At 43.9% G+C, this 18,094-nt stretch overlaps 1 protein-coding gene across 3 annotated transcripts in view; it reads left to right on the top strand.

The window, feature by feature from the left end:
- Positions 1–18,094, top strand: part of TMEM132C (transmembrane protein 132C) — a 174,563-nt gene that overhangs the window by 95,394 nt on the left and 61,075 nt on the right. For all 3 annotated transcript variants that reach the window (XM_085075373.1, XM_085075374.1, XM_085075375.1), the window contains exon 3: positions 3,375–3,521. In XM_085075373.1, coding sequence (XP_084931499.1) covers positions 3,375–3,521 — 147 coding nt within the window. The remainder of the gene's footprint in view (positions 1–3,374; positions 3,522–18,094) is intronic.

The raw sequence follows: 18,094 nt of genomic DNA, 5'->3' as shown, positions 1-18,094 counted from the left end.
CATGGCAAGAGCTGTTTGGAGCACTCAGCAGTCTGTCCTCCCTACAGCACTGCTGCAGCTAGCAGAACCCTTCCATGGCCACAGCAGTTTTGCAAGATTAAAATTTAAATTTAAATAGGAAGCTATAATTTGAGCTCCCTAAGTTATAAGTCACATCTTCAGCTCTGGCTGTTGCTGGTTCAACTGCCTTTTGGTTACTGTCTTTAATAGCTGTACAGTGGTATATCTAATACTGCTGACATTTCTTGTAATTTGAGGACAGGGAAATGGAGCAGTTAGATTTTCATCTGCAATTGATCAGAATGCATTAATTAGAAACATAATTTCTAAGTTTGACATGTTAGGAAGGTAAGGTGCTAAATGGAAATCTTTGTATATAACTGAAAGCTTCAAGTTGAAAGTGAAATATTTGCTTGAAAGTTGTACATTTGCTGTGTGATTGTGTGAGTAAATAAATGGTTTTACTTGGTCTCAACACAAATTAAGTAATGATTCCTAGTTAAGCTGCTGGAGACTCTCTGTAATGTCTTTGAGATGCTGCTTGCTCTGCATGCCAGCAAAATCCTTTAGTTCTCCACTGGAGAGATTTAAGGAGAGACTGTTATTTTGAGACAAAGCTGAGGCAGAGATTTCCTGTGCTATGGATTAATAACCTTAGAAGTTCAAGGAAGGAGATCTTGCAGTGCTCTGGCTGCCATGTGTTCAGATGGATGGAATCTTCACCCAGCTGAGCTCTGGTGTTCTGTGCCCTTCTTAAGGATGGGCTGAGCTCCATCTTTTCGTTCAGGGTTTGCTTTTGTCAGGAGATCAAAAGCTGTGCTCAACTTCCAGCACACAGACAATCACCCTCAATAAACGAGCTGCTGCCTTTAGGTTTTGTGCATGTTTAGTTTTGGGCCATTCAGTGACACTCCCACAAGGTTGTTTGGAATTACATCACTATTTTGGCTCAGCTTTGGGTGCAAATCCAGGCTGACAAGGTGTGGCTGGTGGAGGCTTGCAGGCCATGGAGCTGTGCAGAAAAACCTCTGTGAGCACACTCATCTCCTGTGGATAACCAGAAATGGCAGAGAACTTCCCAGCCTCACACCGAGGAAAATTGGAATAATTCACCTGTTTGTCTTCTCCATTACTGTCACCCTTCCCACCGACCTTAAATAAACATGGTAAATGAATAAACACTGAGATTAGGTGGGTAAATACAGGAGACTGGCATGTCATTTGGCCTCCAAGCCCTGGGTCTCGGGGTTTATTGAGGTAGTATAACTTACACATTTTTATGTACCAAGTTGGCACTATTGATTTTGAAAAAATGAATATTTAATCGCAAGCAAACAACAAGGTCGACAAATCTTCAGTAAGTAATTAAACAGACTTTTCCTTGCTACCACTGAAACACCAAGGAAATGAAAACTGAAGTGAAAACATTCGTAGCACGTGGGTACAGATTGCATCTGGAAATGTGTGGGGCTCAGTCCTGTCTGACTTCATTCTGATTCATCCACTGACCTTGTTATGTAAAGCTCAGTGCCCTTTCTAGAGGGAGAGTTGCAAACTGCGCTTCTGCATATTTATTTCGGAAGTTCAATCTTCTGGGTGTTCATACCCTAATTCCAGTCCTAAGTGCAATCACAACATTGATTTTTCTCACTAAACATAACCTACTTTACCCTGGGATGGAATGGTTTTTTTTTTAATGGGCTTTATATAATGGCATATGTGAAAACCACTCAACTTAATGCCCCATCCTGTAATTAATTAACCAAATGGCATTGTGGCTGTGGTCTCTCATCCTCTGGCAGTGTTTCTGACCACTAACCTTGGCCAAACACAGTGTCCATCCTAATTAACAGGAGCCCAGGTATTGACTGTGTCAAGCTCCATGGTGGGAAGAGCAATTTGCAGCTGCTGACAGAGCTGGAATTCGGTTGAAAATCCAAACTGGGGATCCTCATTTGGAGTGTGTTTTGTCATTTCAGAGTTTGTCTCAAGGAACAGCTGAACAAAGGATAAACATTGAGATTTTACTTCTCTCCACTTGCTAAATTGCAGTGTTCTAAAATACACCCAAACATCCCCTAAAATACAGACTGCCATGGATATACTGCTGGATTTACACAGCTTCAGGATTGGCAGGAGTGTTTTATAAATACTGAAACATTTATTTATCATTCATTATTTGAACTGTAATATACCGAAAACTTAATGGGACTTAAAGCTTTTAATGAACCTTCAGGAATAAATTTGATTCTTCCTTTGCCTTTCTGTTTTTATTTCTGAGTAATTCAGCTGAAGGCACTGGAGATTCATCAGGCTACTGTTACAAGGGTAAGACAGGATTCTGTAAAGCTCCATGGTGTTTCATGTTACAAATGAGAAAATTAATCATTTATGCTTTTATACTGAGAAGAAAAAAAAAAGTTTTCTTTTTCAATGCCTTAAATTAATTGTGTTTTGTTGAAAAACTGCAAGGAGACAAGTGTTCTCAGTCATTCTGAACTGCAGCTTTGGGGTGTTTTATTGGCTGAAGATGCAAAAAGAGTTTTTAAAGAATCTTAGGTGCCAAGTCCTCAGAAATGTCAAGAAGATACCTCCAACTTGCTAGATGATGATTTCTGAGGATCAGCACTCAAACATTCTGCACCCAAATAACACCTTTGCTGGGAGTTCTTTGTAGAACTGCTCTTTAATTAAGCGAGTGTTCTGTAATTAGCTTTCCATGCAGTCGTTGCTGATGTTATTAGCACCACTAGATAAATACAGTTAACTTTTCCACAGGGCATAACAACTAAGAGTGGCAGAAATTTGCATCCTGTGAGAACATCTCTGGGTTACAAAGTCTTAACCAACAACTGCATTCTCTCCAGGCTGGAGATTTCAAACCCAAATCGCCTTGGGAATCTGTAATAAACAGGAAATTGTCAGGCAGAGGAGCAACAACCTGTGCACTGATATGCAGAAGGATATCATCTGGAATAAAAATGGGTTATTAAAAAGTGGAGCATTCCTCTGTGCAATGGTGAGGCACAATTTTGTCTTGATACAGACAAACATTCCAGAGTCTGCTGTTTTGGGACAAACTCCTCTTTGGAAAAAGTATTGTCTGAATAGAGAGAAGAACCTTGAGTGCAGGGTTTTTTCAGTTTTAATCCTAACTCCAGTTTGCTATTGGCAGGACATATAAAGGCACTGTCCAAAAAATGTGATTTTGCCATAGGTCTGCATTCATGATATCACTCTCTTATTTACTGCTGGGTTAGAAATGCACCTAATATTTAGCTTAATCTATTGAGATTCCCATGCCTGAGCTGCATTCAAAGATCCCCACTCCTGACTAAGTCTTGTAAACCTTTTCCCCTTGCTGTTTCCCACAGGGCAAAGGTGAAGAAAGGTGTGAACATTCTGGGAGCACAGACAAGTGACCCCCGGCAGTGGGACGTGAAGCAGGAGGTGGGCAATGGTGGGAAGCACTCCACCACCACGGTGATCTGTCAGAGGATAGCCCCAAGTTCAAGGAACAGGTAAAAACCTCATCTCCTCACCACATTAAACTCATTTATGTCCATGAGAGCATTCAGTGCTTGGAAGACTGAGGGCTCATATTAGCACTGCTCAGAGCTATTAAAGCTGTAGCCTGGAAATCTGGAGACACTTAAGTTAACTGTGGTACCATCTGCTGATCTATAACGGCTAATAAAATTCATCAGTTCAAGTGAAAAAATTAATGGAATAGACCTACATTGGGGGTGGGGGGTGGGGGCATTTTGGCAGGAATATGAGTGTTCTTAATTTCAAAGGGTTTTACTGAACCTTTAAATTTTTTGGGCTTGATGGTTTTGACCTTGTTTCTCTGAACGTATCACAGCCTCTGTGGTTGGTTCATCAGGTAAGCAATGAATTCTTCCACAGTGAGGCTCTGCACAGGGTAGTTCATGGTAATTCATGGTAATTCAAACCTCCCAGTGTCTTGTGTGTTGTGCAGAAGAATCCCTTTTGGCACAGAGCTGTTTCTTGCAGAGCTGGAGGTTCCTTGGCACACTGGTGACTGTGTGAGCAAAGCCCTCTGGGAGCACTGGGGTGATCTGGGCTGCCTGCCTTGCTGTTTGCTGTGGTTTAGGGACTTGGTCTGGCTGTTCCACAACATAAAATAAGGAATAAAATAAAATAAAAATAAGGTTTTCCCATAACTAGGATTGTCTTCCATGGCACACAGTAAAGTTGTGTATTTTCAGTGGAAATTATTTTGCTCTTATGAGGGATCATCTCAATGAATTCTCTCAATGCTGCTGTGCATTAGTCCATGCAGAGAATTTCCCACATGCCAACAGTGCTTCCCCAGCTCTGGGGCTATTATTAGCCACAAACCTGGGCTCACTGAGGAGCACCAGAAAACCTTTGCTGGATGCTGGGTTGGTTATTGCTTTCCCACGCAGCTGGGCTGTGCTACCTTCAGGCACAGAGCACCTGAGCAGATTGGAACTGTTGTATTCTGTGCCCAACTATTGCACAGCTGTAAAGTGTAGAAATTTCTCTTGCCAAGAGCAGCTCACGACGAGATGACTGTCTGATTCAATGTGATTCCACCTGGTGAGTGATCTCTGCCTGTCTTTATCTCAACCCTGAGCCTCTCATTCTATTTTTTTCCTCCCTGTCCAGCTGAGATGGAGCTGCTTCAGTGGGCACCTGGCATCCCACCAGGGTCAGCCCACCTCAGGACTGGCAAAGGGAAGGGAAAAACATATCATTTGAGGCTGCCAGGAGTAAAAACCACAACAGTCTGAAAGGGAGGATGTAGCTTTAGAGCAGCATGTAGCTCTGAGCAGATCTGCAACTGCGGAACTATAATAGTCAGGTTATCAAACCCCAAATTAAATCTCCTCAATCCAATTTGCATGAAGCCTAATTAACCCATAAAAATATTTTTGGCGCTAATTATGCAAATAAAACCCAATGTTTGAATTAATGCCTCTCTCATTTGAGTATGTAAATAGTTGCTGTCTTTGGGAAGCTTGATGAGCCTTGGTTTGAGTGTGCAGGGAAGAGCTGGGTAGGGAAACCTGGTGTGTGCTGAGATCCTAATGGGACAAAATTGGGATTACCCATATATATATATATATATATATACCACAATGCAGTGGGCATTGCTGAGTTTCTGAGTGTCACTCACAGCCCTCTGCACAGAGCACAAATACTCTATTAAGCTAATTTAATTTGGAGGAGAATTGCAAGTCCCTGGTGGGATCTCTCTGTGGTGCCACCAGCTTTTCCAGGCCAGTTCAGCAGTGCAGTTCATGGAGGAGATGTGCAGTTGTGCACTGAGGTCAGGCTGGCTGTGGAGTGCAGCTCTGGAGTTCCAGCAGCAGCACTGCCTCATCTTCCCTGCAGCAAACTCAGCCAGCTGAGAAATAGGTTGGATAATTGATGCAGTAGAAGGTGTTTTCCACTGTGTTTGCCAAGGAATCTCCCTGCTGCACCATGGAGAGCCAGTGCACTCTTTCCCTTCCTACCCCTAGAAACAAGTGCCCAGGCTCAATCAAAATACTCATTTTTTGTTTCCAGCTCCTCCTTTCTTGCACATTCCTCTATCATCAGTGTGTGGATATAATTACATTGTAAGCACTTGGAAACAGCAGCTAATACACCTTTCATGTGATATAAATAATAGAACACAGGAGACTTATTTTCCATACATCACCTCAGTAATTGTTTACCATTACCTTTTGAGGATTTAAGTGGGTCAGGCCTCTTTACTTTCTTAAGAAATACTTTGTGGTGCTAAAGCCACAACTTAGATTTATACAAAAAAAGGCTTTGCAACCATAGCAAGTAACTGCAAACAGCTTGAAATCAGCAATGTTTGTGTGCCTCATAATGCAATTTCTGCTGAGATTGAAGTAGTCATTGATGAGGATAACAACAGTGTTGATTAGTGAAAACAAGGCTTAGACAATGACTTGGTTGCTTGTTTTCCTTTGTTGTTTCTGCTGGTGAAGGGAAGCTGGTGGGTTGGATGGGATGGACAAAAGGATATTTTTGGCTACTACTGCAAGCAGGTCCTTATCTCAGTATTGCCTCTCTGTGGTTCCAGAGAACCACAAAGGCTGCTGTGGGTGGTTTCTGAGGTGCCACACTGACCTGAGAGCAGCCCCAGGGGAAGGACTCCTGTTTGCTGTTTGTGGTATATTCTGGATTTCCACACAGGGGAGGAGAGCTGCCCAAAGGCACACCAAGGGCTATTTCTGCTGTTTGGTTGGTTTTTTTAAATAGCAAACCTCCACCTGCTGGCTTGCTGTCACCTGTGGGGATGAGAAACAGATTAAAGCTAGGAGCAAGGAGGGTAAAGGGAATTTCTTTTGGTTCCTCTGCCAAAAGATGCTCTGCTCACCAGAGCATCCTGTAAGTGCAGCATCAGGAGCTCAGAAGAACTCAGACTGAGTTCATCTAGGCTTAGCTCCTCTTGCTCCTGCAAACCTGGAGCAAGCTGCCCTCAGTCTGTGCTCGGCTGACATTTCTGCCCCTGGATGAGGCACTTTGAGGAGCACTGGAGTCACCCAGAGCTTTGGATTTCTGTCAGCTGTGCAGGGAAACCGAGTGTGGGAGAGCAGAGAGACGTTCAGAAAAACTGACATCATGGAAAACTGCTGTGATGGAGCACTTTATCCTCTTGGCCTTGAACCTTTTGAGAGGCCTGTGGGCTTAGGGCTCTGCAGCCATCTGTCTGATAAAGAGGCAGCTCAGCCAGAGTGCTTCCAGATGTTGTGTTTGTGTTTCAGGCTGTGTCACAAGCACTTACTCCCTCTCCCTCACCACATGTGCACATTCTGCTGGACTGAGGCTGTTGTGGCTATTTTTTAACGCCGTCTGCAGATCGTTTCGTGCACATGGAAACAGCTAATGATGTTAGCAGGCTGTGTTTTATATCATTAGGACGTGGAGGGAAGCAACAAAGCCGCTGCAACGGCGTGCAGATCTCTCCTCTGTCTGGTAGCACCATATGCTGCCAAGGGATGTCAGTGAAACGAGTTCTCTTGTGATTGAAAAATAAAAGTAAAGTGTGTATATACAACATGCGTCAGGCTGGGAGAAGTGTGAGCATGTGGTGTGTGTCTGACTGTAGCAGAAAGCAGCCAGGCTGTGCCCAGGATGGGAGCAGAGCAGTCACACATGATGAGCAGCGTAGATGGTATTAATTATTTCAGAATCTGGGTCATCCTCCCCTGGCAGTTTTGGGTCAGAGTGGTTTGCAGAGCTCAGCAGAGCGGCAGTGGTGCCTGCTGACCTCAAAACCCTGCAGCCTGAGCAGAGAGCACAGCTCTCACAAGGATTCAGAGGGTACTGCTCGTGGGTCAGGACTTTTTCCTGACAGTTGTTTATCCTGTTGACTGGTAAGTGAGGCAGGATCAGAGCTGAGATGGCACATGCCACTGCTCTGGGTGTTTGGGAAGTTAGACACATCTTCAGGAGGTCACACGTGTGTGCAGAGACTGATGTGTGCAAACTGTAGAGATCCTTCAGGAGGGAGACACCAGCAATGGATGTCTTACACCATTAAACCCTGAAACAGAAACAATTTCCATTAATTTATGAGAAATTCACATATGAGCAGACGTTATATATAGATATATGAACAAAAGGAGAGCTGAGGAGAATCTCCATCCTTCATTGGATGTGGGGGGAAAACATTGTGACAAAGGATGAGGAAAAGGCTGAGGTACTGAAAATCCTGAGTTGGGCAGAATGGATCCTCCATGATTGAAGGGAAAGCTGGAAAAAAGACCTGAAGTTGTTGGTTGGCAGCTGGCTGAACATGAGCCAGTTGTGTGTCAGGAGGGTGAGAGGAGATGACCTCAAATTGCACCACGGGAGGTTTAGATTGGATATGAGGAACAAATTCACCACTGAAAGGGTTGGCAAACACTGGGACAGGCTGCCCAGGGAAGTGGTGGAGTCACCATCCCTGCAGGGATTTCAAAGACATGGAGATGTGGAGCTTGGGGTGTGGTTTGGTGTGGGCTTGGCAGTGCTGGGTGAACAGTTGGACTCCACAACCTTAATTAAAACCCTTCCAACCTCAACCAGTCCACAATTCTGCCTTTTGTCTGAAGCATTGTGCAAATTCCAGTGCAGTCTTTCAGGCTGCTGGCAAATTCCTGCTGCAGCCTTTGGAGATTCCAACCTGAGTCCTTCCTGTGCTGTGCATCTGCTGCTTCCAGTGACCTGGGGATGTGTGTGAATGTTGCAGGAGTTACAGCTCAGCCTTTACCTGCTGCTTTAAAAATCCTTTCCCTCCCTGCTTTCTCGTCTGATTTCCCAAATAACTTGTCTTTGCCTGCTGTCCTTGCACTGTGAGGTTTGTCTTTGTTAGGATTCCTGCTCCAGGTCAGATTAGGGCACAGATGTCTCCCGTGAGCAGTAGAGGTGCCAAAGCCACGCTGGACATGTGCACAGATGGTGAGGATCAGCCAGCTGTGCCTGAACAATGCCTTTTCTAGGGCACAGACAGTGGGGTTAGGAGGTGGCTTCCCCAGGGAGCCTCTCAGATGGCTCCTCTTTAGCTGCTGTGAATGTCAGGAGTGTTTAGCACAGCCCTGGGCAGCCAGGGAGGGAGGATGGAGCATGGAGGATGGAGGATGAGGATGGAGGATGAGGATGTCTCTGGTGTCCCCCAGGAGTAGCTGCTGCAGGAGGAGGTGGCTGCTCGCTGTCTCTGTCTGCTGCAGTGTCTCAGGAGTGTCTGGAGAGGCAATATTTGTTTCCCAGCCCTCACTGTGCTCTGGGATGCTCATGGGATCACAGCAGCCTGTTGAACCCTGTGAATCCTGAGTGGCTCCAGGTAATGGGAAACCCTCAGTCGCCTTCTGGGAAAGGGAATTCCATGGGAATCCTCCTGGACAAGGACCTCACTGAGCCCAAGGAGGCTTTCCTTTCACTTCCTTCAGTAATGCAAGTTCAGAGAGACAAAACTGGAGATAACTGCAGCAATTGTCATGGCAACAGCCCAGGGCTGTTGGTTTTCCTGCAGCAGCTGCACAGTGCAGCCCCAGTCCCTGCTGCAGCTCTGCTCCTGCCCTAACCCAAACCCCATCAGAGCAACATTTATCCAGCAGAAATGCTGTTTCACTGGTCAGCAGCAGCAATCCTGACTCAGGAAACTGGCTCTGCACAAGTGCTGGGCAAGGGAATGACTGCAAAGGATTTTCCTTCTGCTCAGATATTTCGTAACATTCTCATTGAAATTCAGAGCAAGGTGTTATAATCTCACATGAGGTTTTTGAGGGACAGTTGTTAGGTGTTGAAAGGAATTTTCATGTTGGGTTTCAACAGAACCATTGTTAGGCTTGGTCCTGACTATTCAAAAAATACTACATTAATCTTTATAGATAACTTAAAATAGTATTAGCCAAGGAGTAAGGCATGCCCATGAGTTTTTTCATATAAGAGAAGAAATTAATTAGTAGAGATGAGATAAGAAGATGCATTAAAGAGATCTATCTATGATCTCTACAGAACTTTCTGTTGCAATAATGTTCCTTATTTTTTTTTAATCTACTTTGGAGTTCCTGGGTCTTTTGGGAAGCAGGAGGGCTGAAGCACCAAGAGAAAGGTCATTCTTCACATATTTCTTGCCCAAATGAAAGCATCACATTTGTTTGCACAGCAAATTTGTACAGTTTGGAAGAGGTTTTTACAAGCTGATCAAAACCAAATGCTGGAGGCTTAGTCAGTGCCTGCAATAAGCCAGCCTTGCTGAGAAATCTGCCATCAGTGCTTTCCAGGCAGGTTGGATATATTGTTTTATTTCATGGTAGTGTAAATAGAGCAGAGCCCAAGCAAACAGAATGGGATGTGCAATCATGGAATGAAGGGACAACAGCTTGCCATCCATTCCAGACTGACAGACAGGGTCAGTAATAACTGCAGCTCCTCCTGTCCATGTTGAGAGTATTTTCTGACTCTGTGACAAAGTAATCATTCCTCAAGAGCGACCTGCAAACACACAGGGTGCTTTCCAGCTTCACCCAGGCTGGGGATTGTGTCTGAAACACTCCTGAACATGCAGGAGGAAAGGCTGCAGATCCCCAAACTGCATCCTGACCCCTTACACAGAGCAATCCCTGCTGCTCCTCTGATGCAGCACTTCCATGGATTGACACTTCTGCTCATTTTCTCTTTAAATCTGCTTCGTGGCAAGGTCAGCTCTTATTTTTGTGTGGCACTTGGCTGGGTTTGGCTGCTCTAGCAGCTATTGTAATGTGGCCTTCCTTGTGATTTGGGGGCAGTGGAAGATAGGAGACAAAGGATGCAGAACTGGGGAGGAGGAATTCGTTCCTGGGTATTTTTTCTCCCCCTGCCTTTGAAGCAGAAACATCTGCTGAAAGCCATAAACAGCTGAGTTCAGCAATACCACATCACGCTGCCAAGCAACTCTGCTTTCCTCTGTAACTTTCACAGCAGAGGAAATAAATCAGTCAGGCAATAAAGAATGAAGAAAATTTAGGAAGGAGTGCCAAAAGCCAAGCCTTTCAAGAATAAAGTGAATAAGAACTTTGTTAGTATTCGGCGAAGCAAATTGAAATATGTTTCTTACACATGTAAGCTCTCTGTGCCATTGCTGCTTGAGGAATTTTGTAATAACAAAACTCCTCTGACCTCAAGGCACTTCAAACTGGCGAGGGGAGACCTCTAGAAAGCTGGCTACAATATCATAAAAGACAATGGAGTGGTCTGAAATATTTTTTCCATCTCGTGTCTCTGTCAGATCAGTCGCAGCTGACCAGCTAACAGTGGTGAGGTATCACCATTTATCTGAAACCTTCACAGCTCCTTACACAGAATATATCTATTAGACAGCTGAACCATTTGGTTCTGCACTGCCTTGCTGAGATTTACTCTTCCAGTCAAAGTTACTTTGGTTTGATGTGTTGCTGCCTATTTAAAGTACAGATAAAAATCTCTGTTTCTTTTGCTGTAGAATTACAGGGAGTGCTCTGTGAAATGGGTGGGAAATTATTACATAAATGTTAATTATTTTTTGTCAGTCCTTTAACTTAAGCAGAGCTGTTAAGGAAGCAGTCAGTCAGTGCTGACTGGAGATTTTGGGGCATGGTGCAGCAGAGCTGTCCCTGCTGTCCCCTTGCCTGCCTGTCCTTCTGCTTTACACCACTCAGTTCTGCTCCCAGCTGCCCCTCGTGGGTAATTCAGTAAGTTCTGTGAGCCTGCAGTGAGGGATGGTTAACCATGGAACAGTTCTGAGGTCTGATCTGTCGTGCTGTGGGTGCTTCAGCCCAGCTGTGTTTGCTGCTCACATCTCAGGCTGAGCAAACCTTGCTGAGCAAACCTTGCTCTTCCCCAGTTCTCTCTGGAGAAGGATGTTGGCAATATCTGGGCTCTCCTCCTACAGCTCTCCAAGACTTTTTTCAGTATTCAAGTACTCCTGTCTCTCTCCATCCATCCCTCTGTCCCTGTGTCCTCAAGGCTTGCTGGAGCAGGCTGCATGTTCATGATTTTACAATGTGCAGCATGTCCCAAATACAATAACACGTGACAAATACAATAACAAATAATCATATCCCTTATCAGGATAATTCTCTGTCTCTGCCTGCAAATCCTTGAATGGATCCTTTGCAGGCTGACAGAGAGAACAGGAATTTGTTGCATAACTCCAAACACTGCAGGAACAGCAGCATTATTGCTCTGCAAACACTGCCAGCCTGCAGCTCTGTTAGCAAACAGCAGTTCATGGGATTCAGGCTGGACAGAACAACACAACCTAAAGATTCTCCCATTCTCTTAGGATGGATTCCATTCAGCTCCTCTGCACGATTTACACAGCAGGGAGGGATAATGTATGGCCTTTTAGAAGCTTAGGAGGTAAAAGTCTTTGCCTGTTACAGACAAAGCAATTCCAGCAGTTTAAAGAACTATCTTGTATCAGAGATCATTGCAGTTCTGCACACAGCTCACACATGAAGGAGTTACTCTGTTGGCTTCTCCAAATCCTCATTTGCAAATCATAATTTACCTACAGCTCAGGCTGCAGGGAGACCTCTGGTATTTCACATCCTGGGAATGACAGGAGATCTTGGGTTTTTTCACTGTCATTTCATGGTGAATATCAGCAAATACTGACATTTTAAAAGGCAACCTTTTGTTTGCAGAGCTGTGCAGGCACAGTCCCTGAAGTGTGAATCAGTGTTGGATTTGTCCTGCACTGTGTTAAGTTGGGTTTGTTCATCACTTGGTGGCTCAGAGGGGACAGAGGGAGTGTTTGGAGGATTCTCTACATTTCCTGAAAGCTTTATGAGGTACAGCCTGGTTAGTCTTTTGAAAAGTGGTCAATGGCTGTGTGTTTTCCCAAAAAAGATCAAATCCTGGCTAAATCAGACCCCTGGGCTCCTGTTTCTCTGAGCAGAATTTATGGACAATTAAGAGCTGTAAGCACATCCTTTGGTAATGCTTTCAAAACTCAGAATGAAAATTGAAGTGTTATACAAAAGTTGAAAAGGTTTTTTATGCACTTTTTCCTCAAGCAAGGAAATTCAGTGCTTTTTCTTGGAAAAATCTGTGATGTGTCCCTATTGCTTTGAAGGCTCAGGATTGGGACTGTCAAGGACTGCTTTAAATCAGTAAAAATTTAAATTTAAATTAAAAAATTTAAAATTCACAGAAAAAATGTAGAGGGGTTTGTCCCATGGTCATTCACAAAAATCTCCTGCAGCTTTGCTGTAACTCCTTTACCAACATGATGGGAATTTCATGGAGAGGTGCGTTTATTGAAGAAAACTGAGATGTTTGTTGTGGAGAGGCTTTTGGATCCATCAGGGCTGAATTCCTGATGGTTTGCCAGGAATTTCAGTCCCAGTTAAGTTTCCAGGGAAGAAACCTCAGCTTCATTGAAGCAAATGGCAAAATTTCCTTTGCAGACTGAATTTCACCCCAAGTTTAGAACAAATTTTGACTCTTCTTTCTCCTCTCTGCTGTACAGCTCAGAAAAACAGATAATCCCATTCAGGATAATCTTTTAAAAACAGATAATCTTTCCCATTCAGGGCTGTGGCAACACTTCCACACTGCCCTCCCTGGTGTACACCTTCATACATGATGGTAATTATTACAAACAGGAGTTGGAACCATTGATTTTTGGTTTCCATGCTGCAGATTAATGGACTGAGCACGCACTCTTTGTAATCACACTGGTAAAAAAAATTCAATAATGGCTCTGCCAGAGTACTCAAGTGACCTCACACACTGAATTCATGCCTGTCTCAACTATTTTGAATGAGGCTGGCATCTTCAGCAATGCCATCAGATGGTTTGGGAAGCCCTGCCAGCCAAAGCATTACTGATGGGCCAACTAACAAGAATTTCAATGTTTCTATCTGTTCTCTTACCCAGAGGAGTTCTCAGTGCCTGTGTGGCGATGGAATTTGTCCATCGGAATGTACTGAGCAAAAGAAATTTCTGGAGTGTTATGATCTGCATGAATACTCCACTAGAACTGCTAGATTGCAGCCAAAGCAGAGCTGGCCAAGTCCCACTGACAATCCCCAGAGGAATGGGATCTCTCTGCTTAGTTTAGCAATTGTTCACTTGGGTTTGGAGGCTTTAATTGCATGTGATTATCATTTCCTGTGGCGTTTTTGTCACGTCTGAGTAAGTGCAGGAGCACAGAAAAGCTCTCCACTTGGAGATGCTATTTGTCAATTTTTATCTTGAGAAATGTCCAGAGATTTGAACGAGGCTGGTGAGGAATATTGAAAAGCTGCTCTTGCTGGTTGCTGTGGATGTCTGACTGGCTGTGTGTGCAAAGTGCCACAGTTTGGTTCTGCCTGCTGGGATTTCCTCACCAGCTGGAAAATTGCTGTACATTACAGGTGAGCATTCCTTAAACACAGGGGAAATTCCCAGCAGAACTCCTAGAAAAGTTAACCTAGAAATGTCAGGGGATTTGGTCACTAAAAATTGGCCACAAACTCAGCTTGTGCTCACATTACTCCCAGAACCACCCAGCGAGGGGATTGTTGCCACATTCTGTTAATCAAGGCTGTGTTAATTATTTTGACAGGCAACCTCTCCTGTTCTCTTCAGAATTTCTGGGGCTGGTGGAATTGCTGAGGTGAGATGGAACACTAAGTCATCAAACATGATCTAATTGCCACGTCCCTCAGCGATGCAAACCAGCAGAGATTTGTTGTGGTTCACTGTGGATCACACATTAATTCATCAAGTGGATTTATTAAACAAAAAAAGAAAATCTCACAAGATACCCAGAGTGAGAGAACAGGCTCCATTTAGAGCAAAGCCAGGACACTCGAGGGCAAGTGGCTTTTACGTGTTGTGCATAAATAATTCTGACTTTTTAAATGCTGGGAAAGGATGAACTCCTCACCACTCTCTGCTCCCAGGGGATTCCTCATTTCGCTGGCTTTGCTTTGACCTCGGTGACTGATGTTGAAAAGATGTGTCTGTAATTGGCAGCAGGAGTTCAGACCCAGCTATCAGCACAGGAAAAACAACCAGGTTTTGAAATTGGAGCTTGATTCAGGGTTCAGTGAAGTCTAGGGCAGAATTCAGCATTTGGGGTTTGGGCATCACCCCCACGTTGGATGGAGAGATGCTTTAAGCACCAAAGTGCACTGAATCATTTTTAGTCATCATTATTTGCCACATTTTCTGTGTTCCCACTTTTCAGTTCCCTGTGTAGATTTGAGAGAAAGAGAGTAGTCCTGGTTTCAGTGACTCTCTCAAGATAAACCCAGCTTGTGTGGAGTGAGCAGCTGACTGCAGCATTTATCAGCCTCTATTCTAGCTGCTCCTGCATTCTGGAAAATTATTCACAAATCCGCAAGCATGACTTCATTTTGCCAGGAAGCAAGGCCATTAATCCTGCCCACTTTGAAGGCATGGCTTTTGTGGGCTGTGGTGGGTAACTTATCTGTTCAGATGACTGAGATTGTTGGAGCCTTCATCCCTTTGTGATGGTAATGACTGCTGAGTAGCTCGGCCCTGCCTGAGAATTTTTTTTTTTATATTTAAGACTATTTTTCTTCTCCATCTTACTTTTTTTTTCTTACATTTTCTTATATTTGACTATGCTTACTTCTAAATTCTTGCATTTTTTATTTTATCATGTATTTAATATTTTTTCCTGATAATAAATCCTCTCAAAAGGGGGGATTTGGTTTCTAAGGAGTTAATTGCTGTGTGCTATTTTACTCATGAGCCAATTGAATCAGATAATTTGCTGTTTCCTGAGTAATGTCAGAGAGTGTACAGAAAGATCTTTTGTTCCACTGAAGATGTTAAAGAGGGTTTGAGGATTCCTTTCTCTGCAAATCCTTTACATGAAAGATTTACAGTATGTACGCTCCAAGATTTGGAAATGCTGCTATTTAAGCATCTACACATATAATTAGTCCCTAATTGTTAACAGCTACTGCTTTCCTTAGCTTTTTTATTAGACCTAATCCAGACATCCCTGAAATCAGATTCAGGAAAGTGAAGAGATGCTTGTCTGGACCAAACCTCTCCTGAGCCCTTAAAAGTTTTCTGTCTCTAATTAAAATCAGTGTGAGCATTGCAATTTCTGTCTTCCTGTCTCTGTTTTCCTCTTTCTAAAATCTTAATGCTTCTGACTCCAGTAGCCAAAACATCTCAATTATTGTCTCACTCCAAGTGGCTTAATAACAATAATCACGGGAAAAGATAGTTGAAGTGAAAGGAAGAGATTATTAGATGCAGGAAAAATATGTCAACAGCCATTCTCTCTTTGCTAAGTAGTTGTGACTTCAATTTTAAAAGAAAGTATTGAAATTGCTGCTCTTCAAAGGGAATCCAAAACTATAATGGTTATTCTTTTTTCAGGGAAGTCACATTTCTTCCTCCTGGGGCTAATGCCATGAGGTTCTTTGTTTGTATTGAAAACAGCAGAGTGCTGAACAAAGAATAAAGATTGAAGGTATTAGAGGGAGATCTATGCACTTTTAACTTCATAGTTTGCAGTTTGCCATTCCTGGTGTTGACCTCCTGTGCATTCCTGCTCACCAGGCTGTAGGAACAGAGTTTCCACATTGCCATCAGTGGGCAACAGCATTTTGACCTTTGCCTAAGGTTATGTAGACATCTAACCCCAAATTTGTTTCTGTTGATACCTGAAAAATTAGCTTTGCAAGTCAGGAACTTACAGGATTTGCCAGAGTTGCCTGAAAGTGTAAAAAGTTAACCTTCAAAGTCTTTGTAGGACTGGTGTCCCTCTAGTCTCTTCTCTACACCAGTTTCCACATCCATCTGTCTTCTTGCTCCGTCTGAGACTTACTGATGTGGGCAGAAATCACCTCCCTAACTTCTCCCTCTCCTCAGATACATACTGGAGATAATGGCTATTATTCCTCTCCTTGACATTCCAGGTTAAAAATACCAAAAGCACTCAGCTCAGGTCTCCCTCCAGCTCCAGTCAATTTCTGGGAAGGCCATTGATTGGATTAATTACCCGTTTGCAGCAGAAATGGGCTGGAGGTTTCTGGGGTGACCTCTGGATATGGAATTGCTGCTGCCTGGGAATTCTCCAGCAGCAGCAGCAGAGCTTTGGCCTGAGCCAGTGTGGGTTCTGATGTGTCACAGGGGGAAATGGTTGATCTCTTAATCCCTAATGTTCACTTTAACCCTGAGCACTCTGTCCTCAGGCTGCTGCTGTCTCATGGTGCCCAAAAGCTTCCCAAGCTCTGGGGCTGAGGGCTGGAGGAGAGTTTTGTGTCGTGGGATCCAGAAGTGGGTCTGGCTCTCCCCAGTGCCATGGATCAATGCCCTGCTGTCATTACAGCCCATCCAGGCTGGTTTAATTCCTCCTTCATTCACCTGAAATTTCTGCTGAACACCAATGAAACCCCAAAGAGAAGAGCTCTTGTTGGGGAGGTTGCAGTCTGCACTTCACTGCTCAAGCTGTAGCAAGCAAGGGGAGGCTGTGCTGCTAACTCTGAGAACTTGCACTTTAATTCTCTCCTCCCCACCTTCAGCTTGTTGCCTAAAAATGTCCTTTGTGAGAAAAAAAAGCCCCAGAGCTGCAGAGCAGGCTGATTTGCTGGGGAGCTAGCTGCTCCCAGGGCATTACCAGCCACTCACTTGTCCTTTGAACACGAGCAGCCAGGCAGGTGGAGCCTGGGGTATTACTTGCTACAAAGCAAACATTTAAAAAAGCCCAGAGTTTCAGCTCCTTACTGGTAATGGAAAGTGCTATTTTCAAAAGTGCCATTTGACATTTCGAAGATTAACTGGTATTGACTTCCTGTGTGAGTTGGGCTCCTGAGTCTCTGAGTCACTTTTGGAAACCTGAGTTGGCCATCTGTTTCACTTAAGCTGCGCAGCTCCGAGCGAAGCAACACAGAAATGCTTTGATGACTGCAGTTTGTAGTACCTAAATTTAAAAAAGCAAGTTATTTCAACAGCCTGACACCTATTGGAATTTTCAGGACTTCTGGGGCCTCGAATTCCCACTGCCTGGGAGAAAGCAGATGCATTTGAAAGCAATCAGGGTTTTAAAGGAATTTGTGTTCTCAAAAACCCCAGAGCTACCCCAGCACTGCTGGATGAGGCAACAAGGTCCTTCTAGAAATTTCCCAACAAAATTTTCTGCCATCCCAATAAGAATCTGACCACAGACTCAAAAGAAATCAAAAGCAAAATGTATTTCTTAAGATGGAGCCAAAAAGTGAGATGTAGAATGGTGATATATATAAAAGGGACCTCCTATTGAGAATTTGCCTGTAGATTCAGATGGAGAAAGTCAAGAGAGGAAATTCAGGGATCTGCTCCACATGGAGCTGCAGGGAAAGGCAGGGATGTGCTGAACAGTGGCTGCTGGTTTGTGGTTGAAGATGGCACTGCAATATTTTTATTCCACTCTAGTTAACTGCGTGTTGGTTGTTTTTAAGGAATTTAGAACAATGGCTCCTGTTTGAGTTTATTCCTGCAGCTGGATCAGGAGCATGGAACAGCCTGAGCTTTAGGATTTCTTAGCTTATCATGAATTAAATAGTCATTGGACTTTCTGGATGAGATGGATCTGGACTGGTTAACATGATAGTAGGTGCAAATAATT

Source organism: Lichenostomus cassidix, chromosome 15 (assembly GCF_008360975.1).
Source record: "Lichenostomus cassidix isolate B80296 chromosome 15, HeHo_3.0, whole genome shotgun sequence".
NCBI classification, from domain to species: domain Eukaryota; kingdom Metazoa; phylum Chordata; class Aves; order Passeriformes; family Meliphagidae; genus Lichenostomus; species Lichenostomus cassidix.
The sequence above is the reverse complement of the archived record's forward strand: the minus strand, read 5'-3'. Positions and strand labels throughout refer to the sequence as shown.